The sequence below is a fragment of the Tetrahymena thermophila genome (assembly GCF_000189635.1).
Source record: "Tetrahymena thermophila SB210 genomic scaffold scf_8254422, whole genome shotgun sequence".
Lineage (NCBI taxonomy): Eukaryota > Ciliophora > Oligohymenophorea > Hymenostomatida > Tetrahymenidae > Tetrahymena > Tetrahymena thermophila.
In genome coordinates this window covers 9060-31823 of record NW_002476204.1, presented here as the reverse complement: position 1 = coordinate 31823, position 22764 = coordinate 9060, and the positions used below count along the sequence as shown (strand labels likewise).

General features: G+C 24.0%; 2 protein-coding genes across 2 annotated transcripts; both read left to right on the top strand. All coding sequences in view use genetic code 6, as the record gives it.

The window, feature by feature from the left end:
• Nucleotides 1–1250: 1250 nt before the first annotated feature.
• TTHERM_00691150 (ubiquitin carboxy-terminal hydrolase) lies at nt 1251–12288 on the top strand (the record flags this gene model as incomplete). The annotated part of the gene is made up of 22 exons (XM_001032080.2): nt 1251–1323; nt 1391–1585; nt 1739–1800; nt 1938–2026; nt 2105–2282; nt 2423–3563; nt 3614–3676; nt 3725–4128; nt 4230–5796; nt 5858–6250; nt 6312–7760; nt 7839–8098; nt 8172–8853; nt 8903–9536; nt 9600–9726; nt 9785–10126; nt 10196–10595; nt 10930–11150; nt 11209–11541; nt 11602–11832; nt 11885–11998; nt 12055–12288. The coding sequence occupies 22 exons, from the start codon at nt 1251–1253 to the stop codon at nt 12286–12288; spliced, it is 9192 nt and encodes a 3063-aa protein (XP_001032080.2).
• Nucleotides 12289–14185: 1897 nt separating this feature from the next.
• Nucleotides 14186–21722, top strand: TTHERM_00691140 (REJ domain protein; the record flags this gene model as incomplete). The annotated part of the gene is made up of 9 exons (XM_001032079.3): nt 14186–14255; nt 14305–14485; nt 14541–14832; nt 15205–15480; nt 15689–15970; nt 16269–17400; nt 17453–17954; nt 18101–18308; nt 18366–21722. Exons 1-9 carry the CDS (start codon nt 14204–14206, stop codon nt 21720–21722), a joined length of 6282 nt encoding a protein of 2093 aa, XP_001032079.3. The 5' UTR covers nt 14186–14203.
• Between the last annotated feature and the right edge of the window lie 1042 nt (nt 21723–22764).

The following is a 22764-nucleotide window of genomic DNA, read 5'->3' as shown; positions in this document are numbered from 1 at the left end:
ACTAAATACTTTAAATACTTATAAATAAATACAAGAATCAAATAAAAAAGAAAGAATTACTTTTGTATATAATAAAATATAATAAAAGAATAACTGAAAGAAGTATGTGCTATTATTTTATTTAAATGGTAGAAATATCAAAATATTCTTTATAATTAATTAAGATTTATAAATTTTATATATGTCATGAAAATATAAATTAATCTGTATTAATTATTACTCTATGAAAATACTTTTATTAAAGATATAAACAAAAAATATCAAAGCTATTAATTTAAAAATTTACAAAAAAATTTTTAATTTTGATATTTATTTCTTGAATATAAAATGAAAAAAAACTCTTATCTTTTCATTATTTTAGACAGATTACTTTTTTCTAGTAATAAAATAGTTATTTTATAAATTATACATGCACGCTTTTCAATCAATTAAAATAGTCAGTTTTTTCAAATGAATTTTTATCATTGATAAATTTAGAATAGAACAAAAAATATCACAGCGGATTTAAATATTTGTGAAAATCATTTTAATATATTTAAGATCTATAAGTCTATAAACTAATTAGTTTTTAATTTGTCAAATATTCAATAAATTGGAAATTTTTTAATTAATTATTGTGAGTAAAAATAAAAATATTTTTAAATTAAAAAATTTGGTGCAAAATTTTATTTTTCCTTCAAAAAAAAATGTGATAAACCTGATTAGAATAATTAAAGAGTGAAAGATAATTGATAGTAGCAATTAGTATTAAAATTTCTGATCTCAAAATCTAACTTTAATGTGAGATACTCAAAAACTATTGATGAGATTAGATATCTATCTATCTATATTTCAATTAATCTATCAATTTCTTTCTAGGTTTATCTGATTAACTAATTTATATGTATAAAAAAATAAATAAACAAACATACATACATATTTGATAAAAAATTAGAAACATTGATTGAAATCTTATTAGAAGAAAAAAGAATATTAAAACAAAGATACTTATAATTTCTTTTGCGATATTAATAAAATTAAAGCAGCTCCAAATTTTTTATCAAATATTAGGATTTTTTATTGATATTAACAATAAAAACATATAAATAAAATATTTGTTCCTTAAAATTTTTGTATAGACAAACAAGATAAAGAAAAAGTAATAATAATTAATAAATTATAAACTCCTATTAAAGGTTATTAAATAGAGAATAAGATCAGGTTTAATTCTTAGTTAGTTAATTAGTTAATAGCACGCGCCATCACTCATAATGACAATTTAAGAAGGAAAGGAATAGATCGTTTCAGATGAAGAAGAGAAAGTTGAATCTCAACCAAATTAATGTATTAGAATTTAAGCTCATAAAAATTCCTCATCTTAACTTTTATATTATTTTTAATCTAAAAAAAGAGTAGCAATAATAATAGAGAACATAAAACGAATAGCAAGAGATCGAAATAGATTTAAATACAACAGAGTAAAATCATAACTTAGAATAAAATAATTAAATAGATGAATAAGTTTAATACGAATCTACCGATATACCTGTAATAGACAATATTGAATTTTAGGTTTTCTATGGGTTGAACGATCAGTGTTGCATTTGTAATTTTTTTTTTGAATTGCTATCAAGAAGAAAGAAATCGATGCAAATGCAATTTGTATTTCTACAAATAAAAAATCAATTTTAAATTCTTGTTTATAGCAAATTATAATTAAAATATTTTTTTTGATGATTAACTTTTAAAATAAAATTAGTGTCCCACTCAGATAAGACTTATTATAGATACGCATACTATGTCTTAGAAAACATAATTAAGGTAATAAAATTTTAAGATAATTTAATAAGCTGTAAAAATATCAGCTAAGATTCCATTTCATCTTGTGAATTAGAGTTTTAAAATAGTTAATATATTTTGAGCAATTCTTTTTACAAATAATTTTTTAAATAATTAAGGGCAATATAACTTAAAAAGCAGATATATAGTAGTTCATTACAAATGTATTAATGCCTCTTACTAAATCCATATATGAGTTAAATCCATCGTAAATTCATTTTTTTCATTAGACCTTTTAATTGTTAATGAATGATTGATTATTAACTTTATCATAAAATATCTATAGTAATATCAATGACATTGATGTGTTGATTGAAGGGACTCTGTTTATATTAAAAGCAATTGTTTTTTCTTTTATGTTTTTAGCTGAAAATGAGAATTTAAAACCAATAATAGAAGCAGGCATAACATACAATACGAAATTTTATTCCAGAAACCATTGCATTGATACAAAGCTGATATATGTAATATATTTCATTTATTTTGATTTGCCTCCTAAAGTTTAGATTAAATTTTCATTTTGAAAAATGTGTTTGTTTGAAAAGAGGCTTAGTTATTGATTATTTAAATATTTTTAAAATGTATTAAACTGTTAATTTATTAGAAAAAAGTTCGTGAGTAAACATAAGAGTAGAATAAGCCACGCTGTGAAAGAATAGAATATAATTAATACGAAAACATGTATCTAATCAAAGACATAGTGAAACTTAAAATATGCGAAATAGGATATGAAAAATATTTAATTGATATCTTGAAGAGTAGCAATAACATAATACAGATTAAAGACATTCTAAAACTCTTTAAGAAGTTATTTTAAAATGATGCATACACAAGAAAAATGCACAATGTACTAACAAATGAACTGATTTTGATAATCAAAGATCTTCCCCTTAAAATTTAATACAACACTAAATAATTACCACCTAACTTTATAGAAAAACTCTTAAAAACAGTTTAATACATAGCAAATACTGGTTTTTAATACAATGAATCAGAAAGGTTCGTCAACTTTTTAGAGCTGGAGTTTTATTTTGTTTTCTTTTGTAGTTAATAACTTTAGCAAAAAGTAACAGGTATTACTAATATAATATAAAAAATAAATAAGTTGATAGACGAAGATACATAGTTTAGCATTAATTATTGCTCATTCTACTATAAAGCACCCTAAGAGGGCTAGATTATTCCTAGCAATACTATTTATTTCCCTGTTTGGAATGAATTTGATGAAAATAACATAAAAAAAAGCATTTTAGAGTGGATTTTATATAAATAAATGTTTGAGAAAATTTTTAATGAATATTCTCACCATGAAATCATTAAGAGAAGCTACCCGATAGTTAGATTTTTATATAACAATAAGAGCCTTAAGTAAGACCAAATTTTATACATTTATCGCTTGGCTGTTGGAAAACATCACTCCCTACGTTCCTGCGTGTATTCTTTGCTTAATAATTTAGTAGATATCATAGATGTAGAAGACTTAGATCTTGTTTTTAATGAAGTACAAAAAACTCCAATTGTAGAAATAGATTTAGAAACTATTAACTTACTAAGAGCGATTTTATTAAACTCTAAGCTTTATAATTTTACTTATGTTCCTTCTTAGGAAATCGAATGTCAATAAAATCCTAGATCCTCAAATAATCTAAATAAAACTTTGAAAAGTTTCAATAAAAGTAGCAATTAGTCTAACTCGAAAGATAATTTGGATGAAGAATTGATTTAGAATGTCCAAGTTGGATAGCGTACAATATTTATTAACATAATTGCCATTCATAACTATTTTTTTTATTAGTAAATAATTGTAGAAACTAAAATAACGACACTGATGAAGATGCCAGATCAAATGAAGCCTCAAGTAAAATATTATTTAAAAATAGAAAATTTACAAAATAAAATAAATTAGATGGTGATGAAAATTAGTTTGACCCAGAAAATCAAATCAATGAAGATATTAAGCAAAGTATTGAAAAGCGTATTCAAAAAAATCAAACAGATTTTTTCGATAATCCATGCGATTAAACATATGAAATTCCAAGAAGAAAGTATAAAAAAAGATCAGATGTTCTTGGAGCGCAGGGAAAAGAAGGAAAAGGAAGAAAGTATAGAGAAAATGAAATCAACTTAGGTTCAACGGGAGGAAAATATGTTACTATTGTCAAATAAGAAGCAATTAAAATGTATGAGTACTTTTGGTAAATTATTAAAAAAGCTTGTACCCAGTACAATACTATGCCTTAAGAATTAGTTGATAAATGCATTGAAATTATGAAACATGTTGTTGAACACTAATTTAGACCTCTTAAATATGTAAATTTACTTTTTATTTATTTATTTATTTCTTTCTTTGTTTGTTTATTTATTTATTTATTTAGATTTTAACTTTTTATTGACATATTTTCATTTTTTAGGATTTGCTAAATAAATGTATTGAAATGATAAACAAAGAAGAAATGATTGATTAGTCATTAGATTTTATCTGTAGCTTAAATAGAAGTCTTCCAATAGAAGATATTAATGATGAAAAAGTATTTAGTACGTCTGAGGAGTTGTTTTAATTTTTAGAATAAAAAGTAGTCTTTTAAAATTGCGTTTTGTAAAGCATATAAAAATACAAGCTAAGCTTTGTTAAGTTAATTTAACTATTGGATGATTTTAAGAGAATGAATTTACATAACAATCAAATAAACTCTTCTCCCATACCACCTTCTTCATATTAAATGGAAGATGAATCAGCCCACTATAACAACAACAACAATGTAATGAGTTAAAATGATAACAAAAAAAGCTAATAAAAAGTAGCAATGCAAGCAAATGATAACAGTAGCAGTCCTTTTAGGAATGAATAATAACAGCAGTAATAACTAACTTTAACTAACAAAATCAGATAAGAAGCTCATAAAATTGAGTATTTAAATTTTAGAATTTTAAATGCCATAGACGAACATACTCTGTAAAATTATTAGAATGTATACAAAGAATATATTGAGACTTGCAAAGATAGACTTAAAGCTGTTTTAGAAAGTCTGAGAGGAATAAAAAGAGACTTTAATGTAGACATAATTAAAAATTTGTTTGCTTTATTTTGCTAGAATGAGCGTATACCATAAGAAAAGGAGCTATTTTATAATGTGCTTATATAATTAGTGGTAGAATAAAGATAAATGAATAAAGTTTTAGAGTCTAACTACAACTAATAACAATCTAAGGTTTGTTTTGAGCTCATTAACAAAGAGAATTTCTCATATATTTTTAATGAAATTCTTCTATGTCTTGACATTTAATAATTCTCTGCAGTAATCATGAACTGCTTTGAGGCTTATTTCTTTTACATAAATGAATACGTAAAAAATTTTGTTTAAATTTAAGGAAACTCTTATGTCATTAACTTATTTGAACCCTCAAAGACTAATCCTTCTTCCTTAGATACTTAGTCTCCAACAAATTTTATTAACTATACTATTACAACAGACTAAATATTAGGTATTGATCGTTTTTGGTAAATTTATTTAACGCATTAAGATTAAGCAATATCAAATCATGCAGGAACTATTATTTCAAAGATTATACTACTTGCTACATAATACAGTGATCCTGAAGTTTCATAAAAGATAAAGCAGCTTTACATTAAAGAAATCATGGTTTAATTAAAAGAGTCATATGATTGCTTAGCAGCTAATGGATTCACCAACAATCAAGCTAATAAAGCAAATAGCAATTTAAATTTATTTAATTAATAAAATGAAATCGAGCTCCTAAAAAATCATTATAACCAAGTGCTCTAACGTTCACTTGATCTTTTAAATAAACTATTAAAAAATATCGATAAGAATACTTAGCCTACCACCCAACTCAGAAATTATTACCCAGTAATATCTATTTAAATAGACAATCAATATCAAAGCTAAAGTCAAGAGAAGTTTTAGATTTAAGTATAAACAAATCAAACTATTAGAGAAGTATTTACAACGATCGGAGGTATTTAAAATTTAATTCTTATTAATGTAATTATTTAATTATTTACTAATAAAAATTATAGAAAGGATGAATCCTAAAGTCAAACCTGAGTAATTAGAGGCATTTTGTGGAGGACAAATTATTGGAGATTTAAATAAAACAGTAAGTTGCTGTAAAATTTAAGACAAATAAACACTAAAAATTCACAAAAAAAATGATGCTATGGAATTAGATGATTATTCTATGAATAACTAAGCAATTCCATTAGGTTATCCTGTTGATAATAACGATTTTAAACCAAAGGAAGATCTAAGAGAAAAGGTTGCTTAAATCAAAGATATTCTGAATAATAATAACTATGCTGATGATTTTATAGAATTTCTTTTACGTGACAAAAAAGAAGATATTGGTGATGTTTTGAATATTTTTTATGATGATCAAGAAGTTTAAGATTATGAGCAAAAATTTCTTTTGAGTAATTCAATTTTTGTTATTGTTTTTTTTATAATTTTATTTTCTATATATTTTCTATTTAGGACCCTAGGAAGATAATCATAAGTTCTAGGATTTAGATACAAGCTTTGGAGGCAATAACTAAAAAAATAACAACACAAAAGGAACTCAAGAAACCAGCAATAACAATAATGATAATATCTTAGAAGAAGATAAAAATGAGCTAGAAGATGATACTGAAGCAAAAGATGGAAAAATTTCTTTCTCTAAAATTATTTCTAATCATGAGGAATACTTTGAGTTTTTATTTTAATTACTTGAAATTGATAACCCTTAACTCTAATAAAAAATATGGGATATCATAACTATTCTCCCAGTAAGCAAAAAGTCTTCAAGCGCAATAAATGAGTTATGCCAAAATATAGAAAACTCTGATGAGAGTAATTGGTAAACATTCCTTAATGTACAGAACAAATATGTAATACTTTATAGATTACAAATGATTTTTAAAATCGTTAATTGCAACACCGATCTTTTCACCTCTGGTTTTAATAACAACTAACTCCCAAATGATCCTAGAGAAAGAGAAGTCTATTTCCAAAGAAAGAATTTTAGAATTAATTTTGTTAAATCAAACGGTTTTACATTCTTGCTTTAAGCTTTAATAAGTGTGGATCTGGGAGAATATTTTGAGGTATAAAATATGGTGGTAAGGACAAACTCAGATGGGTAAAATGCTGATGTTTCATTAAATATACAAAAGCAGCTCAAGAGCTATCAAAGCATATTATATGTAGTAAAAACTTATGTAGAAGCCTTTTTGATGAGTAACTCAAATCCTTAAAGTATACTAAGAAAAGTGATTCTCACCAATTAAACTGAGAGAAGCAAAAGCTAAAATAACAATAACTCTAATAATATGAATAACTAAAATAAAAGTAATGCTAATAATAATTCTAATTAAATGTAAATGGAGGAGAAAAATCAGTTTATAGGTCCAATGAACAATCCAAATAAAGGCGGGTTAAGTGATGAAGAATTGGCATAAATGTCATCTTAATCCAATTCAAATAAAATGGAAGAAATGACTTCAGCTGCACCTACTCAAAATAATAATATATAAGGACAAAATTAGAATAATATTACTGCCAACAACAATTCTTTAAGCGAGATTTATGATTTAGTTTAAAGCATCGAATCTGATGCTACTCTATTATCAAAGCTGTAATCTATAATCTAATTAAATATTATTTCTTAAAAATGCATTGAAATTTTAGAAATTACTTCTTCTTTATTTGCTCAAACATAAGAATTAATTTGTGAAGATATGCTCTTTGAAACAATAGGGCTGTTATAATCATGTATCATCTTTATGCCTAGCAATTTATGCGTGCTTGAATAATTTGGTAGAATCCAATAATTACTCGTCTTCTAATTATTTGGATGCTAAAGTTTGAGAATTCGCCTTAAAACTTTTGAGTTCATCGTTTTCATTACCCATTTTATTGAATAAAACATTCAGTAACAACCAGGTAAAGTTATTTATTTATTTATTTATTTTAAAATTACCATTTTTATTTTAACAAATTTTGTTTAATTTTTTTAATTAGAATAAAGTTAGAATTAATTGAAGACACGCTAATTCTTTATAAAGACTCTATTAGGATTATTTGAATAATTTATAAATAATGTGAACTTTGCAAACTGTGATGAATACATCCAAGCCATTCTATCATTTATTTAGAACTTTGATGAGACACAAATAAATTAAAACTTTGGAATTAATATTTAAACTTTATACAATGTCATTATTAATGGAATATAGAACCGTCCAATTATAGAGACACGCTATTAAAACAACTAAGATAAGGTAATAAGATCATACATATTTACTTAAAATAATTAAATTTTTTAATTTATCACTTAATAATTATTTATACTAGGTTTTAGCATCATTGTTTAGATTTGCCTAAGAACTAATCATAAGAAAGTAGTCACTTGCTAGCTTAAATCCTTAACTCATTCAAAACATGATTGATTACTTATTCTATTTACCTGGTTAGGACATGGATGTTTCTAATTTTGTTGAGCTTCCTAAGTGCAAGCATCGTGAAACAAGATAAGCAGCTCTCAAGATGATTTTAACTCTATGCTCATTTTCTTAAGAGAATTTTTAGATAGTATTTAGAACTATTCAATCTAATTAATAACACTTACAATTTAATGATTAAGACTTAGAAGTCAATTTAAAACCTGCTCATGGTTTTGTTGGTCTTAAAAACTTGGGATGCACTTGCTATATTAACAGCTTATTGTAATAATTTTATATGATTAAAGATTTCAGAAGAGCTATTTTGAATGCCTAAATAGTTATAAACAACTAATAGAAATAATTACCTCAATAACCAGCTGCTCCTCCCTCTGCAGGATAATATAACACTAGCAGTAGTACTATGGAGATTGATGAAGTATAACACCATCAAAGATTAAACTAGGATATTAACGATTCTTTCCATTAACTTTACAAGGAGCACACTCTTTATCAACTCTAAAATCTGTTTGCTTCAATGGAGTCTTCTATCAAATAGTATGTATGGCCTACAAGTCTCATCGAATCAATAAAAGGTAATTTAATAATAAATGATGTATTTATTTTAATAAATATAAAAACAAGGATTTGATGGCGAACAAATAAATGTTAGAGTTTAGTAAGATGTAAACGAATTTTTCAACAGAATCACTGATAAATTAGAAGATGAATTAAAGCCTACTCCTCAAAAAGGACTTCTACAGGAATTGATAGGTGGTTAACTATCAAATGAGATTATTTCTTTAGAAGAAGAATACCCTTTCTTAGCTGAAACAATAGAACCATACTTAACAATAACAGTGGATATTCAAAAATGCAAGAACTTGTATGAAGCTCTTGATACTTAAATTAAGGGTGACACATTAGATGGAGAAAATATGTACTTCTGTGAAAAGTATTAAAGAAAAATCAAAGCTTAAAAAAGAAGTTGCATCAAGAGTCTCCCTAATAATTTAGTTCTTACTTTAAAGAGATTCGATTTTGATTTTATCACAATGGAGAAGAAAAAAATTAATGATTATTTCGAGTTCCCATTAGAACTAAATTTACGTAATTGGACAAAATAAAAATTATTTGAATAAGAAGGTAGAAACTTAAATGAATCAGATATACATCCTGATGAATACTACAATTTCTAACTATCAGGAGTTCTTGTCCATAATGGAACATCTGAATCTGGGCATTATTATTCATTTATAAAAAATAAGGAGGATTCCAAGTAATTATTTTAAAAAATATTTATTCTTTAACTTAAAAATAATGCATTTGAAAAATAATCTAGATGGTATGAGTTCAATGATTCCTATGTTAGAGAATTTAATGTTGAAAATATTAAAGATGAATGCTATGGAGGTAAATCCTAACAAGTATACAGAAGTTAGATGTGGGATGAGTCAGATTATAATAAAGTAAAATTTAAAAAATGAAATGAAATAAAATAAATTAATAATTTTCTTTAAATTATAGAGTAGAAATGCTTACATATTATTCTATGAAAGAGTGAACCCTTATCCTCACAGACTTTAGGAACTAGTTAATCTACCAATTTAGTAAGATTTAGTGTAGAAAATAAAGGATGAAAACAGAGAATTTTGGAAATCAAGATACATTTTTGACTCTGACTACTTTAATTTTGTTCGTGAATTCATATTCTCTTATTAGTTCAGCGAATTTAAAAATGTAACAAGCAATATTTCATACACTAGCTCACAAATTGAATGCTTAAAGTGGATGAAAGAGTTTAAATTTTATATTGCAATGACAGAAAATGACTCTGATTATAATGAAATAGATGAGACCCAGCTTTCTGTAGTTTTTTTTTTTTTTTTGAATTATTTAAAAATAAATTTTTCATAATTAATCATTTATTTTTATTAGCAAGAAGATATTCCTGAAGAATAAACTCTTCAATATCTTAAAGAATCTTAAGACATCTAAATACTTTAATTTGCTCTCTAAAATTTACTGGAAAATTAATCTAGATCTAAGGACTATTAAAGTTTTTGCTAAGCCCTTAAATAAATACAATCTGTTTTAGCCAAAAATGTAGTTGCATGCTTTTGGTTTTTGGATATTTATCTAGCTTAGAGAAAACAGTTAATTGTTTAGCTTATATTGGATCAATTTAACATAGAAATAAGGGAAAGATTCTAAGAAATTATTATTTAATGCTTAGAAAATATTTATTAAGTTGAAAAAAGCTACATATTAAAATTAAAAGTATTCAAAAGGGCTATCGATTTCAATAATAACTACCAATAAATTGAAAACTATCAAGGTGAACTTTTCATTTTATCTTTTCTTTCTTTTAAAAATTTAATCAAAATTTAATATAAAATGTTTAAGCAAAATACTGTAATTCTTCAAAAATACAATGAGAGAATTTTTTATTTTTAAGATTTAAAATAATCATTACTGAAAAATTATTTTTTATTGTTTAACCTTAATTTTAGAGAGACGCTGTTCAATTAATTATATCTAATAACAATAAAAAATTTTATTCATTGATTATTTTAACTTTTGTATGAAGAGCTTAATCTGATCTTCAATAATTTTAAAGCTTTTATTTAGAATTTATTTAATTTGACAATTATTTTATAAATAATTAATAGAGAACGTATCTTGCTTGTACAGATTTGTAAGCTTGTTTGTTTAATAGATGTAAGAAAGTTTAGCTCAAAACATTAACAAGGCTTCCAACTACCTAAATATTATAAAATAATTAGTTACTATTGATAACTAGTTTATTTAAATTTTAAACGATCAATAAGTGACCAAAAATTATATGTTATACTTAAACAATTTACTGAAGAAGCAGTTGAACAACTAGCAAGTATTAATTTTTTAATTTAAGAAAATTTTATTTTTAATTATTTAAATGTCTTATTTAGCACTAAGATCCAAATGTTTAAAAGAATTCAGTAACTCTTTTAGATATTTTAGCTTAAATTGCTATTAGGAGTGTGACAAATGGTATGCGCTTTATAAACTAATGCTCTCCAGTCTTCATAAAAAGCAATGAGAGCTAAATTTTAGTTAACTTAGAACCAGAAATAGAAAATAGCTTGCTTAACTATTTTAAAGAATATCAGTAAATTTGCTACTATATTAATGACCCTTACTAACTATTTATACATATCTGCTGGGGTAATGAGTAAAATACTAAAAAGTTGATAATATCTCTAAGAGAATATGTTGTTGACCACTAATTCCTCTATTATAATGTAATTACTCAAATTAATTTTTAAGCATGATGAATTAATAATTAAAAAATGTAATTTTAGTTTGATGTTGCTTTTAAGATTCTTAAAGAGCAATTTGATTTAGATGATGGATTTACTGAAATGAGAATCAAACTCTTCTTCTTTAGTGGATAAACATATGATAGAGTATTCAAAAAGATGGAATTCAGAAAAAACAATAATGAACAGACTTGTATTGAATTTATAAAATGGATTTGCTTATACTCACAAAGAAATCCTATTTTTTACAATATTATAACTTCTTAAGATCATGTAATTTTGTATCAAAATTAAGTTTTATAATTTAATAAAAAATATTATAAAGTCACAAGAATTAAGATGGTTTAAACCTTTCCTATTAGAACAAGCAGAGGAAAGACAATATAGACATATCAGTTATAATTAATGCGTAGAATTAGCAAGAGAAGTATTAAAATTAGTAAGATATTTTGTATCAAAATATAACTTAATATAAATAAATTGTTTTTTAATTAGTATGTTTAAGTATTTGAGCCTAAAAATAACGTTGAGGATAAGCCAACATAAGAAAACAACTAACTTAATGATCATCATGATTAAGAAAATGAGTATGCTGCAGAAAAGAGTTGTTTTGGATTGGACAACAATAGTTAAGAAAATGAAATTGATGGTCTTGAAGGAAGAGTAGATGAATAACATAGAGTCACCAAAAGTTTAAAAAAAGAGGATACTGAAGAATTTGAATATTGAGATTAATACTTTTAAAAAAATTCTTAATTAAGCCTATTTAGACTTACCCTCGAGCTCTATTATGATTTTTGTAAGTAAAAATAGATAACATAAATGGATAATGACTTGATTATTGAATTAATAATTGCGATTTAAACAGCATTTTAATTATTTTAAAAAAGATTTAATTATGTATATAATTTATTGATTGATTGATTAATTTCTGATTAGATTAGCTCATTAAATTTATTAAATATTTATCCTAAAGTAAAAACTCTATTTAATCATCTCATTAAAGATAAAAATTCTTTTAAATAATTTCAAATAAAATTTATTAAAAATAATTAATTAAATAAATGCATAATATTTTATTTAATATTTTTTACAATAACTTTTTAAATATTTAAATTATAATTATTAAGTAAGACTACTTACTAAACATATATAGCCGAGTGCAAAAATTAATACCTCTTCTAAAATTTTTTATTTTAAAAGAGATTGGAGAAATAATAAAACTGGGTTCACATTGCCAATATCCATTAATTCCCGTGGGGCAGTTGTCTCATTTTATATTATATAGTTTTATTGAAATTAAATTTAATTACTTTTTTGAATTTTCTTTTTTCTACTTTTCTAAGCTAAACAAATAATTAATTAAAAACAAATATATGTAATTAAATGCCATTCACTAAAATAGTCGTTTCCAAAATACGAAATTTTTGAATGGCATTTTGCTATAATATTAACAATTTGTATTATTTTAAATGAAATTCTGTATTTGTGATGTATTAAGTAAATCCAGTTATCTGGTAATCTGTAAATACACTAAGCAACACAATAATAAGTTTTGATTACTACTAACAAAAATTTTTAAAAATATAAAAAATGAATAGATAATTATTTATTTTTTTGTATTGTTACTAAAGAATTAAACAAAAAATATCAAGGACTATAATTTCTATGGTTTATTTTATCCTTATTTTATAAATAAGAACTTGCCTCTTTAGAAATTAATGTATATTTATTTGAATGAATCAATGTGATTTTTATATTTTCTTAATCTATGCTCAGAACTAAAAGCCTTAGCAAAGACGCGTAGTTACCCCTAAGAAATTAACTATAAATTAATTTAAATAATATAAAATTCTAAATTTTTACAGAAAGTTGACATAAAAATGGAAACTTTTATAGTTTTCGTTTAGTCAAAATAGATTTTATATTCGAAATAAAATATAGAAGATTATTAACTTAATAACAAATGAGTAAAAACTTATATATTTTCTTTAATATATGTATATCAAGATTACAAATAGTTAGATCGAACCAAATAATTCAAACCAAAAAAAAAAGTAATTGATATTCACAATTTTAATTATTTTTAAAGGAATTTTGTATTTGTGGTGAATTAAGTAAATCCAATCATCTGGTAATCTGTAAATACACTAAGCAACAAAATAATAAGTTTTTATTCCTGCTAACAATATTTTTTTTAAATATTATAAAATAAATAGATAATTATTTATTTTTTGTATTTTACTAAAGAATTAAACAATTAATATCAAGGACTATATTATCTATGGCTTATTTTATCCTTATTTTATAAATAAGAACTTGCTTCTTTATATTTATTTGAATCAATAAATGTGATTGTTATAGTTTCTTTAGCCTCTGCTCAGGACTAAAAGCCTTAGCAAAGACGCATGATTATCAAATTAAGATACAGTATATAAAAATAAATTAGTCTTTGAGATTATGAATCCCAGATGTTTTAAGACTTAGGATATTTAGAGTAAGTGGATTCATTATTTAGCTATTTTATAAAAGAAATTTATTTGTTTATTTTGGGCCTTAAAGAGGTAATTATAAATCTGAAACATATTCTGCTTTAAATATATATTAATTATTAATTAAATAAATTAAAAAAAAAAAAAATTAGATGTTTAAAAAGGAAGAGATCAAAAAAAACAATCTACTTCAAAAGTTTTTTTGTAAATAAAATATCATATATTTTTAATAAATTTATTTTTAATTTATAAGATCTGCTTTTGATGATAAGTTTAGTTGAAGCATTACACATAGACCTTCTTAATGAATAATAACCTTTTTTTTATACAAAAAAAAACTTAAATAACCCTACCCAAACCCCATTTTGCACATCTAAAAACTATATAACCGCAAGTTCAGATACAATAGAAATTAATTTCCCGTATTCGAAAATGTAATCTTTTTTTTAAAAAAAAAAAAAAATCTATTTTATTCATTTTATTAAAAAGCCCTCTTTTTAATAGAGTCACTTACGCCATATATATGAGATCAATGTAAAATATTAAATCAACTCTTCAATCTATTAGTGATGGAGAAACTATTACAACAAAATTATCTACAAATTTGAATAATGAATGTACACGATAAAATGATGGAATATAGTATGAATTTCCTAATTATTATAGCGGCGTTAGTCAATTTTTTAAAAACTATTCAAATCAATTTACTGTTAAAATCTATGAACCTAATCTTGCTAGCGCTTTTATCTATTAGTTTGAAATATGGATAGATTAGTTTTAAGTATTTTAGATTATTAATTATATTCAAAAAAATAATTTTTTATAAATAAATTTTAACTATCTAAATTAATTAAATAATTATTTACTCAAATTATATAAAATTGATCCTTAAATTAGTTTAGTTATTTAATCCAAACTAATTTTAAAAATTTGTTATTTTTTAACTCGATTTAAGAGGAAAGCCAAATATAAAGGGTATTTATTTTTACTTTTTTAAATGAGTAGCAGTACCAATCATTACTAATTTAGTTTGATAATAAAACGGACATACCTCCCTTCCTTTCCACCTTTCTAATTTCGATTAATATAATTATTTTCTGAAATTTAAAAATTCAAATCTTTTTTAATTGCTTACTTTTACTTAAAATAAAAGTGCCAAGAAGGGTGTTATTAGTGTATTGACAATCATAACTGCTAACCATCAGGTTGCTTGAGTGGATTCACATTTATGTATCTTACTATTGAATAGCATACAGATATTTGCAATAGAAATTGCCCATAAGGATAATATGCTAATCTTATATAGATCAATTATTTAATATAGGAGTGTCATGATTGTATTCCCAATTGCTTAATCTGTTCTTATACTATTAGATGCATCTAATGTGCTGATGGATATTATTATAATTCTATGACAAAATGGTGTGATGTAATGTTGCGTTTTTTAAAATTTTGATTCTTTATTAGTTTTAAGATAAGATTTTTAGAAATTAGATTAAAGACATCAACTTGATTTAGTTTTATCAATAAATCTAATTTTATTTTTAACAACTTTTAATGTTTTTAATAAAACCATATTCCTAATTTAATAACTTCTAACCTATTATTTCATAAATTAATTTTATTCTTTAATTTAGGTGGCAATATGTACTGAAGGATGCTCTAATTGTAGCTAAAATAAATAAAGCTGTACTTAATGCATTAATGGATACACTCAGAAGGAGAAACCAAATGATAGTACTCTACAGTACTGCTAAAAAAATTGCTCAGTGGGATAGTACAATTTCGTGACTAATTATACTACCATGTCATAAGAGTGCAGATCTTGTATCGCTAATTGCCAAACCTGTACTAAATCTGATGATTGTAGTAATTGCTAGACTGGATATGGATATAATTCTCAAAAATAATAATGCGCAGTAATTTCAATTATTTTATCAAATTAATTATTCCAAATTAGTTCAGAAATATTTTGGCAATTCAGATTAAAACATCATTTTTACTGTATACTCTCTATATTAAGACCCCCTACTATAATACCCCATATTTTTTTGGAAAGATCTTATGATCCCCCCTTTTTTCTAAATTAGGGGAGGGGGGAGGGGGGTCTTATTATAGAGAGTTTACAGTATTAATTAGATTTATCTTAAAGAATTTAGATAAAATTTCATTTTTATTTAACTACTTAACCAAATATTTAATTTTTCCCTAAAATAGCAATGCTATCAAGGGTGCTCTAATTGTGATTAAAATTTAAGCTGTACTCAATGCATTAGTGGATATACTTAAACTGCAAACCCAAATAATAATTCATAACAATATTGCAAGATGATTTGCCCAGTAGGATAATTTACCTTTATTGATTGGTAAACCATGGCCTAGTAATGCAACTCTTGTATAACGAATTGCACATAATGTTCTCAAGATAAATAATGTGACACTTGTATAGCAAACTATGAATTCATTCAATAAGTATATTAATGTAAAGTTAAATGCTAACAAAATTAATATAGAGATTAAACTTTTTATGATTGCACCAATTGTGTTAGCAATTGTTTAAAATGTATAGATGGATAAAGTTGCGGTTAGTGCTAAAGTAATTACGAGTATGTTAAAGAAGTAAATACTTGCTTAGTTATATGCAATCAGAATTAATATAGAAACCCTCAAAATAACTATTTATGTGCTGATTGCATTGATAATTGTGTATCTTGTACTAATGGATAAAGCTGTACTACTTGTACATAGGATCATGAGTATGTTTCGTAAGTCAATAAATGCATGCAAATTTGTTCATAAAATTAATTTAGAGATTCTACTTAAAACTATTTATGTAAAAATTGTCATTTATCATGCTAATCATGCACAGGGCCTGCTTAAAGCTAATGTAGTAGCTGTTATTAAGGATGGTATTAACTTGGAACATATTGCTATCAGTGGTGTCCAAATAATTACAAAGAAAATTCAATCTTGTGGTAATGTCTTTAATGCTAAGAATACATAAAACCAGATTGCTAAGCATGTGCTAACACTTGTAGATCTTGTTAGTACAAGTAAAGTAGCATATGTTTAGACTGCTATGAATCTATGGAAATGTCAGATAAAACATGTGTTTGCAAAAATCATATTGATAATAGAGGTATTTTCTATGAATGTAGTTATAATTAAATTGCAGTTTTACAAGCAACTTTAGCTGTTGATTCTCCTACTTTGATTATTGATTTTGGTGTTGCTTTGACATAAATTTAAAACTTTTAGTGTAATAATATATTTCAAGATAGCACTCTTCAACTTCTTGGCACTCTTCCAAATTGCTCTATAAAAGATACTTAAATCATAGTTTAACTAAGTAAATTTAACAAAAAAATATTTTGAAAAATTTAATATATTCTTTTTTATAGGTTAAGATGCCTAAATAATGGAAAACGATAATCTCTCATTCATTTCAAATGTTCTGAGTTATTAAATTAGTAATACTTTCTTTATAGACACATTTTACTTGACCGAAGTTAAGCAGTTAAGGAGTGATACTCAACAACCTTAAGTTACTATTTAATTCAGTAAAATTCAAAATAATTGTTATGACATCGTTTTTTCAGTAGCAGATATTATAAACGATGCTTAAAGAGGGTTCAAAAGCTTCACTTGGAGTATAAAATCTTCACCTAGTTTAGATGAAAATAGTCTTGAAACAGTCAATAGCATTGTCTCTAATGCTAACAGTTAAAAGAGTATCTCTTTAGTTATTTAAAAGCACCTTATTCCTGCAAACACTAAAATAACTGCTATTTTCTAATATTTACTAAAAGTGAATTCTTCATAAAATTAGTAATTCGAAACACTCTTTATCAGATAAAAAGACTTAGTTATCAACTTTGAAACATAAAGTTATCCAATTTATAGGTAATATATGCTTAATTTATTCTTATAATAGAGTATATTTAAATTTTATAGATTTAATTTAGTTTTAAAAACAAAAATTTTTATCCAGAATATAGTATTTAAATAAAATTAAAGTTTTATAAATAAAAAAATAATTTGAAAAATAGATTCATGGACTTACGAGTTTATATCTCTTTCTATGTGCAAATATGTGATTAGAGAGGACCAACAATTACTAATGAACCTCTTAACATACACATAAATTCTAAAAGTGTACCTAAGCTCAATTAAAACCTAACACAATTTAAATATAATTAAACATTAGTTTTAGTCGAAAAATATTCTATTCCTCAGAAAATCGTTTTTGATTTAAACGTAAACTAAATTATTAAAATTTGAATATTTATTAACTTTTTAAAATTAATAATAAAGGTAAATGCCTCTCTAGTCAGTGATTAATAGATTGCTAATTTAAAAACTTAAACTATTACACCTAATATATCTGATTTATTTATTTAGATTATAGGTGGATAATAAGGAATATTTGGCTTCAAAAAACCCTTAAATTTAACTGGATTAGCAAGAGATTTTGAGCTTGAAGACCAAGACTAAGATTAACAAATTAATTTAAAGTGGGATTGTGTATCCCTTACCTCTAATCAAAATGATAATAAGTGCTATGACTATAATAACCACCTAATTGTTTTGCAGCAAAATGTTCCTACTATTTCGATACCAGGCTCAACCTTTAGCCCTTACTAAACTCTTTTATTTACTTTTACAGGGATCAAAGATTCCCGTTAGAAATTTTAATCAACTATGGTCTTCTTATCAGAAACTGATATACCTATTTTAATTGTAAAATTTTAAGATTATTCTTAGTTGATATAAGTCAACATTAATTAAGATATTGATGCAACTCTCATATATGGAAGTAATGTTTCATCTGACTTGCTAAGCTATGCTGGTGCAATACTTTATAATAATACAGTAGTAGGAGCTATAAAATTTGATTATTATTAAGTGAGGTTTAGAATTTGGGATTATTTCGTAAATATTCTTCCTTCAAATGCTATTGTATAAGTCAGATTCAGCGCATACAATCCTTATTACATAATGCCTAGTTTAAGTATTAATAACTTTAATATAAATTTACCACCCAAAAATTGTGTACTATCTATAAACAGTCCTAGTGGATAAGCTCTATAAACAATTTTTTAAATTAAAATGTCTGGTTGCTTTTCAGCTAATGCACCTATATCTTATTAATTCTTTTACTACCTTAATGATACTGATTATTAGTAAGAATAGGTATCTCCAAATTATATACTAAGAAGATAAATAATGGATTAAAGCTTATAAAATGAATTGAGTACTATCCTCCCTTCAGGGAATCTAACATTAATGGTTTAGGCTATAGATTGCTATTTAGCTGTTTACAATACAACCATATAGGTAAACATATAACCATTTGCTCAAAACGAGAATTAAATCAACAGTATTATTGACCAAGCTTTATAAATTGATAGTAGTAAAACAATTTCCTAAAATGTCTTAAATTTGTGTGTGATAGGAGAAGAAATATCAAAGAACTATCCAGTTTATAATCTTTAATCAATAAATACTTAAAAATCTTAGCTTATATAATTAATAATAAGCTAAGTTAATTCTCTACCTAATTCATCTTTATTATCAACATATGCAAACAAAGTAATTGCCCAACTATAATAATCTATTTCTAATTAATAAGAATCTTAGATCATCCCTGTTCTAATCTAGCTAAATACAATTCTGTAAAACTAATAATCTTTGATTAGTTAGAATGATATGTTTATGAATAACAATAATGTTTTTCTTCAAAATGTAGTAGATTCTTTTAAAATGTTAAATTCGACTACTTAAATTCTTTCCAATAATTTGATATCTCAACAAATGAATATATCAGACTAAATATGCAGTTACCTAAGCAAAGCAACTCTACCTAATCAGGGAGGAGTATAGCTATAAGGTAATTTAATATCACTTGACTGCTAATAAATTACTTCAAAAAACCTTAAATAAGTTATGTTTGATTATTAGGATTCACGAACAACAAATGCTTACTATTTAGGTTAGACTACTTACTCTCAAAATCCCTTCGAATAAACATCTGAATTCTAGAATTATATCAAAAAATTAAAACAAGTAAACTCAAGCATAACAATTACTTAGAATCCAGTTATAAAATATTCTTTAGACTTAGCAAATACAAGCTCAAATAGATTATTATATCAATAAGGTTCTAACTTTTTACAAATGAGCAAAATGCCTACCAATAGAAAATTAATTAACACAAAGGAGAATTAAAAAGATAATTAATAAAATGTTTATATTTTTAAATTTTAAGACTTATAACCCTCTCCTAACAATTAAACATGTCTCTAAATGCAATAATCATAGGCTTGGTCTACTAATGGATGTAACAATGTAAAAAAAAATAATAAATACTATTGCTATTGTAATAGTACAAATCCTACAACTGTGACTGATGATCTAGAATCATTACTTATTAATAAAAATGTAAAAGAAGCTTTTAGTTCAGATGGATTTAATAACATAACTAATTTTGATAAATTTTATTAATATGCTCTTGTTTGGACTCTTTTTACTTTAACATTGTTATAATTGGGTTTATATAAATATGGTAGAAATCTAGACAAAAAATTTAGTAAAACTACTATCTCATAGATTATGCCTATGGTATCGGAATAAGAAAATCCTCCTATTAGCTAAAAGAATTAGACACCAAGTTTGCAATTATAAAGTATCTAAGAATTAAATGGCGTTATATAGTAAACTAATTAAGATTAGCAAGATTTAATAAATTCTAATAATCAAACAACAAGAAAAAGACAAAAGTTTATAAATACTTTAACAATTTTAAAAAATGAAAAAATTGAATCAAAATAAATGGACCTTTTAAAATTAGAAAATTAAATATCATCAACTGAGTAGCCAAACTTTATGAAAAATCTTGATAATTAAGTACTTTAGCTTGAGGAATAAGTCTAATCAGATTAGATTTAAGAGTTTAAGTAGCCAAAAATTTAAGATGAAAATCTAAATTAAGGTTAATTAATAGATTTTTAAGAAGTATAATAAGACAAATTAATAAATTCAAATAAGGTAACTGTAAGTACATTTTAATAATAGAGCAGCAAAAGTAATTTAGCAAATGAAGATGTTAAATTAAAGGAAGATGAAATTTAAACTATAGAACAACTTAAAAAATTGTCTCTTTTTGTATAATTTAAAGTGTTTCACGCCTACTTCAATACAATTTATACATATGAGCCATCTCTTTCAAGACCAATTAGATTCAATATTATTTACTTGAGAGTAGTCCACTCTTTATGTCTGTCAACAGTATTTGATGAAAGTTATAATGTTATTTAAAAAATAATAATTTCAATAGTTAGCTCAATAATAGTTGAAGTTGGAGTTTTCTTAATAACAATAGCTCATAAAATAACAAGAATAGGTCAAAAGTTATCTACCTTTTTTATGGTATGTTTATTATTATTTTATATTTATGTCATTTTAGCTGTTATAAGCAACGAAGAGCCAAGTTATGCTAATTCAAAATATGTTTAATTCTTTCTAGTTATTGGAGTTGACTTTATCTTTTTTTAGTCTATCTTGGCACTTTTTAAGATCATTATATTAAAAAATATATAAAAGAATATTATATTCTATAAATTTTATGCTATTTTCGGTTTAAGCAAAGTTGTGTCAAGCTTAACTATCTGAAATAGTATTAAATTTTATTTGTATTGTTTTTTGATTAGGTACTATATTTTGAATCTATACATTTTATGTTTGAATTGTCTTTAATTTCTTAAAATTTTACTTTCTTTAAAAACTCTTTTAATTTAAATAATTTTTATAATTAGATCTTATTTGCTTAGAAATTTAGTTTAAATAACGTTAAAAAATTTCATAAATTAAAAAGCTAAATAACTTACATAAAATTAATTTAAAAACATTAAAAAATATATTTTAAATATAGCATAAGGAATATCCTCTTTTCCCTCTTACCTAATTCTTCTCTATACTATAAGTTAATATTTAATTAAATTTTTTTTTTAATGGGTATTTGAGTATCTTCTTTATTATTTTTATTCAGGCTAGCTATTTGGTTTAAAGCAATAATATTAGTGTTTTTTTAAGATACCATGCCTTTTAGAAGCCATTTTGCATGATCGAATCTTGATTATTTGCTTTTTTGAGTCTGTGTAATAAATGTAAGAAATAGATTTTACAAAATCAAGACAAAAGAGCATAATTAATTTTCAAAATACCTTTCTAAAAAATTTTTAAAAAAAACTTTTTAATTTTAAGGTGCATTTTTTTTGTATAAAAATGATTGCATTCTCACCTTAATTAGAGCCAGGACGGTACATTTCAAAAAAATATATTTAAATTTTGAATAACATATTTAGATCTAATCAAAAAAGGTGATTATTTTTTATATTCACAATTTTTTGATTTAATTTAAATATGCTTTTCAATAATCAAAAATATATTTTTGCTATCAAATATAAATAAAATTTTTATTTGTTCACTCAATCCTTAGTTTTTAATTTTTTAATTTCAAAATTTTATATTAATTTAAATATTTTTTATTCCTTAACCTAGTTATTTGAATGGAATTCTCTAAAAAATAAAAATTAATTAAAATTTATCTTTGATACTTCGTATCTCTTTTTACCCATATTTATTGCTTTAAGTCCAAGGATCATCCCCAAAAAAAATATTTATTCTGGATTAGATTTTTTATCCTGTTCCAATT